The 9,230-nt window shown below is 39.5% G+C and overlaps 1 protein-coding gene across 1 annotated transcript in view; it reads left to right on the top strand.

The window, feature by feature from the left end:
• Positions 1 to 2,037: 2,037 nt before the first annotated feature.
• LOC138019310 (cyclic nucleotide-binding domain-containing protein 1-like) overlaps positions 2,038 to 9,230 on the top strand; it is a 20,114-nt gene continuing 12,921 nt past the window's right edge. Inside the window, exons 1-7 of the mRNA XM_068866056.1 lie at positions 2,038 to 2,230; positions 2,319 to 2,397; positions 2,909 to 3,022; positions 3,142 to 3,197; positions 3,593 to 3,755; positions 7,930 to 8,078; positions 9,167 to 9,230. The exon at positions 9,167 to 9,230 is cut by the window's right edge and continues 85 nt beyond it. Coding sequence (XP_068722157.1) covers positions 2,146 to 2,230; positions 2,319 to 2,397; positions 2,909 to 3,022; positions 3,142 to 3,197; positions 3,593 to 3,755; positions 7,930 to 8,078; positions 9,167 to 9,230 — 710 coding nt within the window. The 5' untranslated portion in view covers positions 2,038 to 2,145. The remainder of the gene's footprint in view (positions 2,231 to 2,318; positions 2,398 to 2,908; positions 3,023 to 3,141; positions 3,198 to 3,592; positions 3,756 to 7,929; positions 8,079 to 9,166) is intronic.

The raw sequence follows: 9,230 nt of genomic DNA, 5'->3' as shown, positions 1-9,230 counted from the left end.
ATAGGACGAACAAAGGTAACAATGGATTTAGCACAGAAAGCAATAGGAAGTACGACACTACACAGCCAATGAAATATAGTGTTCAGCAAGAGGTACGACGCAACCCAAAATCTTGCATAAGCATTATTTCCAGTCTCTCTTAGGACCATTGTCCCAAGAGAAAATAAAACTGAACAATGCTTATGCAAAATCTTGTCGAGACAAACAAAGAGTAGTTAGTTATTTTTTTTACTGGCTTATTCATGATTACCGGCAAAACTTGTGCATTGGCAGGTGGATCTAAAGGCTGGTTTTCATTAGCAACGGAGTCAGAGTCGTAAGAGCGCTTCTGACCAAGTAAACGTCAATGATCGGAGTCGTAAGCGGAGTCATAAGCTGGACGGAATCGGACTATCGGTGTCGGAAGAATCATTCTCGGAGACCCAGGGGTAGATAGTGGGGACAAAGACAAAATCGGAGCGGGTCTCCGAGGATGCGACAGAATCAGAACGTTCCCATTTTCTTCCGACTCCGCTTATGACTCCGTCGCTTATGATGAAAACTAGATTGTCGGAGTCGAAAGCAGAAGCGGAAGAAACAACAACCACAATGCTTGGAATCGAGGATTGTGATTGGTTTATTCTTCTGCTTCTGCTTCCGATTCCGACAATGCAGTTTTCACTGGATCATAAGCAACGGAGTCATAAGCGGAATCGGTATTCTGCTTCCGACTCCGACAGTTTGATTTTCACAAGATGGTATCGCTCTGCGCTTCTGACTACGACTCCCACTCCGACTCCGTCGCCAGTGAAAACTTAACCAGCCTTAAAAAGGAATCGATGAGCCAATGGCTAGAATCAAGATAAGCATAAAGTAACATCAACCCTGCAGTCTGCAGAAAAACGAAGACCTGGCATGGAAAACGAAGACCCCCAGAAAAAAAAATAACATACCAAACTGCAAATAACAAAACACATCATTCATATTATTTAAAACGATCGATAAGCTATCTATGGGGATTACGGTAGGGTCTTCGTTTTCCACACACCGAGGCCGGTATGTGGAAAACGAAGACTAAAAACGGAGACCCTCCACAAAAATATAAAATGACGAACGGAGAGTAGCCAAACACAACATCCCTAGTGTTTTCTGTGGCCTACGAGTCATTTCAGGCAAATTACTGTAGGGTCTTCGTTTTAAGTCTTCGTTTTACACATAACGGCCTGGGTGTGCGGAAAACGAAGAGATTGCATTACGTGTTTTGTTATTTGCTGTTTGGTATGTTATTTTTGCTAGGGGTCTTCGTTTTCCGCACACCCCAGTCTGCAGTGCCTTGATGACAAACGATGCTATTAAGGACGGTGAATGAAGGGGTAGTTTCTAAAGAAACTGTGGTGCTGCGTCGGTGGGGAAGTAGTATACAAAAATTTGGTTTTATCGATCAACGGAGTTGATAATGTAAATTTGCCACCGTACAGAGATTCTAAAAGCTGACGTTTCGAGCGTTAGCCCTTCGTCAGAGCGAATCTGACAAAGGACGGTGCCTACTATTGTTATTGCGCATACGTTCAGAGCATCTCCAGATACTCGGATTTCCTATCGGTATTGCTTACTAATGCAGGAATATTTTTGCGCGGTTTAAATTTATGCGGAGAAAGAAGAACTTAGCAAATGGTCTTGGTATCCAAAAAGATAATTGGGGTAACCACGCATTTTTCAGAGATAATTAAGCCTTAATTTGGAAAGAAACGCCATACATTGCTTCGTATTTTAAAGCTTTTTGCTAATATTGTTGATTAATTATCTTTGAAAAATGCGTGGTTACCCCCAATTTTCTTTTTGGATTTTAATGACACTTGTTGAGATCTGCTTTTCCCGCATATTCATAAAACCGCGCAAAAATACCTTTGAATTAGTAGGCACCGTCCTTAAAACTCACAGACATAATCGGCTCCTGAAGGGAATTTTTATCGCATCTGTGCACTTCTCTGTACATTTACGGTCACGTGTAAAAGATCACTGCGTTGCTAGACCGTTGTTATGGTAACGAAGAGCGAACGCGAAGTGTTCTCTAATTTCCAATATGGCAGCTTCGAGGCTTCCATTTAGCGTACATGTATACATATTTGGTTCTGTTTCATTCCCTAGGTATTCTTTATAGAAAAAATGAACTCCTTGACACAACGTAACTACGAACTAGGAGGATGGAGTGCAAAATTTGGACAAGAAAGAAGAAAACAGAGACATCCATGTAAGAAAACTAACTTTATTTGTTCACTAGCCGATGCATGATTCCTCTGATCGGCAAATTTACCTTTATTGTTTTCTTTCCTGTACAGTGCCAAAGCTAGTTGGCCCTCCCGATATAAACTATAGTGGACTTCGTTGGTTGTGTAGCACTGAAGGGTTAGGTGAAAGGTAAGCAATCGCCGGCAAGAAGCTAAAGAGTGGATGTTAATTTGTGAAATGGAGCCCTCCCTAAGGTTTGCGAGTTTTGTGACCCTAGGTAAGGCTTTTCTTACAGAAAAAAGACGGCAAAATTTGAAGCCTTTGGATAATTTTCAAAGGTGCTAACAAATTATCAACCCTGCGGATAAGGGTGCCAACAAATTGGGGTATTAAACTCGGATTTCCGCATGTGGGGGGGGGGGGGGGGGGGTGGGTGGTGGGATAGAAAATATGGAACGACCCAGCAGACTGTTGCCATGCCAGGAAGGAAGGCACGTTGGCACCCGCGTGACACGGGGGCCATGTTGGATGAAAATAGTAACAATACAATAACATTTCTTTTTGCAGAATTTGGGTAATAATAAATAATATCAGTTCCCAGCGCAGAGGCAGGTTATTGTTCTTGCCATCCTGAAACACGGCCACCATGACATCACATGCAAACCAGCAATTTTTATTAAATTATTATTTGTATTTTTAGAGATAAAGTTTCAACATCAGAAGCTCACAAGTTCTTTATGGCCAACTACCCAAAGATGTTCAACCTTGGCACACCTCAAAATTTCCATCAGCCTCTAGATCCCACTCAAGTAAGGTCAGAAGATGCAGCCTTGATTATTCTGAGTATCACAAAACCTTATCTTATAATAAAAATTTATAAACAATATTATTATTGTTTATAATGGAAACTTATTGAAACCTTATTTTAACCAGGAAGCTGAATTTTGGTAATGGTCAGAAGTTGAAAACGCAAACAAAGATACCCCATGGTGAGTCGAAAATCATGTCAACATCTCTTGGAGGCAGTTAGAAAAGCAGTCAGAGCACTTACTGCTTCCTATACCCAGTGCTCACTCATCACAAACATTACTCTCTTTTATGCTCTAAGTTTTTTTGGCAGTCAAATTCTTCTGCTTCTGTGCATTTAAATTTTGTAAATGGTCCTGTCATTATTTCTCCTCCTGTCTCCTACATAATCCTCCCATTATGAAAGCCAATGCTATTGCCTAAATCATTATTATAGAATTACTTGAACTAGTTGAAAAAGACGACAGCTTCAACAGATCCTTCAATCATAGCCATTTTCGGGATGTTGGGGAAGTGTTGTGTGACATCCCAAAAATGACTGCAAAGCAGATTACAGCTTTTATTCCTTGGTTTTTAGACAAAGGATTGTATCCTCATCAGTGTGAAGGATTTAATGTTCCTCTGAGTCATAATATTTCTGACCACCTGTCCAAGCTTCACAGACAGACAGTTATCACTTTATCACCTGCAGCAGTTTTGAATATGAGGATTAAGGCCATCAGGAGAGTGTTAAAAAAACAGTATGTAGCAATGTTCTCATGAAACTTATATATATGAACGATAAGTTTTATTCGCTTTTAGAGTTAAATAATAGATACAGTATTTCAGGAAGGAGGATGCAAGGCAGAGTGTTATAGGGTGTCCCACTTTGCTGGTCTCAGCTATTAAAAAAAGCCTACATTGCCATTTGGAGGCCATTTTGCTTCTGTCTTTGTTGCTGTCAGGATTTCAGGGCATTGCATGTACATATTTCATTCGTGTGCCTTTTTAGAGCTGTGGGGTCTGTCGAAATTTACCTTGGTACAGCTTCTTGGCAGAGATCCCAACCTCTGGAGATCTAAAATCTGGAGATTTGTGGCTCAAAAGATACTATGTATTAGTTTATGTTTATGTTAAATTTTCTTAAAACTCATTAATAATTCATGACATCAGCAGGCATTAAATGATACCCATTTTGGTCACTCGTGGTGGAATCATTGAGTCTTGATACCCAATGAAACACCAAATGAAAACACGCCATTTTTTTTATCTCAAAACACATGTTTGTTTATATCAAAATTACACTAACAAAAGCCTCCAAAATCTCAATAATGCTACTATACTGATTTTTTTTACATTACTCTTTCCTATAAATGCCTAAATGCCTCTTTAGAGTAATAGACTGCATACGACACCATACAACGTTGGTGAAGGATAGCGGTCGCCCTTCTTATTTGCCTAAATTTAGCAAGCCAGTAGTTCAGTGATAAAGCATCCATGTCCACCACATTGTGCTCAACATTACACACAAGATGAAAGTTATTATCTTTGAAAATGATTCCAATTTCGAAACCCGGAAATTTAATGTTCTCGTCCATTACCAATCTCTCTTTGGTTGAGTCGTTCTTAGCTGTACTTGCATCTATCTCTCACGAGCACTTGGCATAATAATGCGAAAATGACTTCCAAAAAAAAAGTCACGACCAGACCAACTTTGAATAATTTACTTACTAATTTTCAAAGCAATACAATACAATTATAAATAAACATAAATACTGCAATAGATGCTTTGAGAAGTCATATAAAAAACTTGTGCTTCAGGATTCATCAGGGTTTCCATTCACCTTGAAACAATAAAAGTACTCGGCCAAAGCAGCCTTGTGCTTTCATCTGTTTCTTGGTGTTTGGAACCCCCGAAACCCTCGCACTCGTTGTAACTTGTGATCAGGCATACTTTTCTTTTAGATTGGGCGTGAAAAGGTAAGCCTGATACAATTTCTTAACAAGTCGTCTGCCGCCCACCTGTCAAGATGGATGTTATCTTGTTTCATGCTATAAATGTGAGCCAATCAGATTTTCCCGGAAATTACCTGCACGTTGTTGCGAGACAATGTAAAAAAAGTAGAATTCTAGCTGGAATGTCTGTAAAGTCAGACTTTATCCATGCAATCAAAGCAGTCAAAGTATTTCTGCATTTGACAGTTGGTGCGGTTCCTCTGTTCAAACCATCACGGAACAAAGAATTTTGAATCCTTGAAGTTCATGTTATCAGGTGCAATCAACAGTACAGTAATAAACTAAATTTAAACTCCAATTTTCAGATACCAATAAAGCGTGCTAGTATCTTAGTCAGAGGAAAATGGACTTTGAAAAATTCTAGGTTTGTAAGAAGTGTGTCACTATTAAAACTTTGATTGAATCCATTGTTCTTTGTAAAGCTCGGCTGATTTTCCAGTTGTTCCAGCGGTAGGACTTAAATACTGTGACTGCAAACGTTTTCGAGTCGGTGGAAGTGGAACAATGCTTTTTTTTCTAGAATGTTCAGGACTTAAAATAACAATATTGCTAAATCTTGTTGGAAGAACAACTATAATATTTTCTTTTAGACAAACCATTCTTCCAATGCAAGTCGAAGCAACAGCAGCCGTAAACAGAGCCTAGATATATTTCCTGTTTAAAATCTTTCTCTGTGGCCAAAATTTGATCAGATGTTAACCGATTTTATGCAATTCTACAACCAGTTGGAGTGAGGCTCCATAAGCTCTATTGTTTTTCAGCCAATCAGAGTAAAGTCCAGATTCTGGATTACACGCAGATGACTTGTTAAAAAATTGTATCAGGCATACCTTTTCACACCCTCTAAAGAAAAGTACTCCTGATCGCAGTTGAGATATTACTTGAGATACAGGCTATAGGTGAAAGAGAAAAATAATCCTCACACTTATCCGGACAATAATTATTAATTAATAAGCAATTGTCGCTTGTAGACACCTGAAAGTTTCAGGTGGCTCCAACATGATTCAAACCCTTGTCCTCTTTGATGCTGGTGCAATGCTCCATTTTTATTAGATCCACCTGAAAATTCAGGTGTCTGTAAGAGACAAATATAAAGTTGAGCAATAAAAATTATTTTTATTGCTCAACTTGTCCAGATAAGCGCAAGCATCATTACTCTCTTTTTGTAAATATTAAATAACTTCCCAAAAGAGAAAAAGACTATTTAAAAGAGAATTTTCATGCTTTTATAGCAAGCATACATCTACACTGTATTGTTAGTAACATTATTCGCCGAAAGCGAGGTGAATATTGGTGAATAAAAACTGAGACGAAGTCAAGCTTTTTATTCACGTCCAAAACATCGACGACCAGCCAGATCTGTCTGACCTGTCTTGAAACACAGACCGAGGAGTCCGACATGTGCGCGAGTCTTTGGATGAAGGAAACCCTTGGGCGCAACGAAAGTGAAAGGAAGCGAGATCCGGGAGGAGGTCCTTCCTTGCGGCTCATCGTCGACCCACCCGCGACCATGTCTCGGTCGTCTTGTGGTGTGCACCGGGGACCCGTGTTGTCGCCGTTTGTTTTTGTGATCGTGGTTGACGTGGTTATGGAGAGTGTGAGAAATGGTTTGATGAGTGAGATGTTGTATGCAGATGACTTGGTTTTGATGAGTGAGACAATGGAGGGACTGAGGGAGAAGTTCTGGAAATGGAAAGAGGCATTTGAGAGCAAGGGGCTGAAGGTGAACCTCGGGAAGACAAAAGTGGTAGTGAGTGGGGCAGTAAGTGAAGTGTCTGTGAGTAAGGTAGATCCATGTGGTATTTGTGGGAAGCAAGTAATGGCAAATTCAGTGTTTTGTGTGAAATGTAGGAAATGAATCCATGGAAGATGCGTGAAAGTAAAGAGGGTGACCTCAAGGTTGGGGAGAGATTTTGTGTGTGGAAGATGCAAGAAGCAAGCTGATGGATTAAGGGAACCAGTGGAAGAGTTGTGTGAAGAGGTGGAAATGGTGAGAGGGTTCTGTTATTTGGGGGATAGGGTGAATGCAAGTGGTCACCATTGGCTGCAAGGCAGCTGTGACAGCAAGAGCAAGAATTGGCTGGGTGAAGTTTGAGGGAATGTGGAGAGTTGCTGAACTAAAAAAGGTTCTTGCTGAAAGTGAAAGGAATGGTTTATCGGAGTTGTGTAAGAGTGGCGATGTTATATGGGAGTGAGACATGGTGTCTAAGGGAAAATGAGATAGCAATTTTGAGAAGGACTGAGAGAGCAATGGTGAGAGCAATGTGTGGTGCACTGATGGAGAAAAAGAGGACAGAAGACCTGATGGAGATGTTGGGATTGAAGGAAACAGTGGTTCAGATGGCAAAGGCAAATCATTTGGAGTTAGATGGTACGGGTATGTGTTGAGGAGGGATGATGGGCAGGTTCTAAGAAAAGCGTTGGAGTTCGAAGTGAAGGGCAAGAGGAAGCGAGGACGACCAAAAAAGACGTGGAAGATGTGAAGGAGAGCAAGAGTGTTGGTTTGGAGAAAAAGGATGCCATGAATCAAGCGAGATGGAGAATGGGAGACTTACAAAGATTGCTGATGAAGTGGGGTAAATCCACCCCCGTTTACGGGGATAAACGTGGATCAAAATTGGATTGATGATGATTGATGATTGTATTTAATTATTGTTTTAGTATAATTACATAATTAGGTGATTATTTGAAAAAAAATAATATGCATTTTGTTTTAAAACAATTAATTTCTTTATCTGTCACCTCGACAAAATGGCTTGTGACCATTTTGAAAAACCTGCTTAGGTGATTATCGTGTAATAATCACCTCAACGGCAACTATTACAGTGCAGAGAATTTTCAATTATCACCTAGTATGTAATACTAATTAAAAATGTAGTAATTTGAAAAAAAGTAACAGTTCGTGTTTTATTTTCATAGGACATTTGAAAGAAAGTCGAAAGACAATGAAGTATTGTTTAAACACCTCCAGTTCTTTCCTGAACTTGCTGATCAAGTTCCAAGCTATGTACTTAAAGAGCTCTGTTCAGTGGCTCAGATTGAAAAATGCCCTGAAGAAGATTATGCAGGTTCAGTGTTTACACCTTTTACTTTAATTTCTGAGAGATTTCGCATGACACGTATGGAAAACAGCAAATGACGGACTAAAATTTGCATTTTACCAAAATGGAAATAAGCTCATTTGTTTCCTGTTAAGCCGCGGCAACTCAAACAATTTTATGCTTGCGATGGTGATGCGTTTTTTTTAAAATTGTTTTGTTGCCAATGAGCAGTGGTGGCTACACTTAGCAACAACTTGGCGACAAAGTTTTTGCGATTAGCATGACCTTGGAAGACTGGGTATGAAAACCCAAACACGCATGATGTTCTTGCATCTGATTGGCTTGATAAACCTCTGGACGTGTCACAAATTGTCATGAATGCACCTGGCAAAATGTTGCAACACAAATGACAAGGTTCTCGACTTCGTCGTGACAAATTTAACTCATTTAATTTCTCAAAAACTTTTTTTTGTGATTTTTCCAGCTGTTGCATCACCTCTGTGGGGTGGCTTCATGTACATGGGTGATTTTTCACGGTGCTGCTGGTGATGCAACAATAAAAAAAAGTGCATCACTGTCGCAAGCAAAAAATCACTTGTTTAGCCACGGCTTTTAGGTGCAAGTATCAAGTAACTTGTCAAAACACAGGGATGAGTTAGAATTAAGGGAATTTTCATGCCTTTATGACAAGCAGTCGTTTCACGTAAACACAATGTTAAATCTCCTTGATACTGAAAATCCCTCAATCAATAATAATAATTATTATTATTATTCATTTTAGCTTCATTGATATACTGGCCAGCTGATTGGCCAGTGGATAGACTGATTGGCCAATCTCATTGACTATTGGTTGCCAAGATTTATTTGATGAATTCACTAACCTTAGACTACCAAATTGCCAGTCAATCAATGGGTACATTATTATCAATAACTCATAAATAAATCAGTCAATATTTAAGTTGTGAAATAAAATAATGGTAATTAAATGAATGAAACAATCATAGGCCTGCAATTCGCAATGGAGGTTGTCAGACTCTTGAGCTACAGTATGTATAAACTGAACAATTTTTTGATCAACTAACAGGCTTCTGATGTAGCATTTTGTTTGTTGATAGTTTTTAGTAATACCGGCCTCCACCTCATTTTACGGGGCAGTGTTCTGCAGGAAACAACAGCATT

The sequence above is a fragment of the Montipora capricornis genome, chromosome 10 (assembly GCF_036669925.1).
Source record: "Montipora capricornis isolate CH-2021 chromosome 10, ASM3666992v2, whole genome shotgun sequence".
In the NCBI taxonomy this organism is placed as follows: Eukaryota; Metazoa; Cnidaria; class Anthozoa; order Scleractinia; family Acroporidae; genus Montipora; species Montipora capricornis.
Note: the sequence above shows the minus strand (reverse complement) of the source record. Positions and strands in the feature narration are given on the sequence as shown.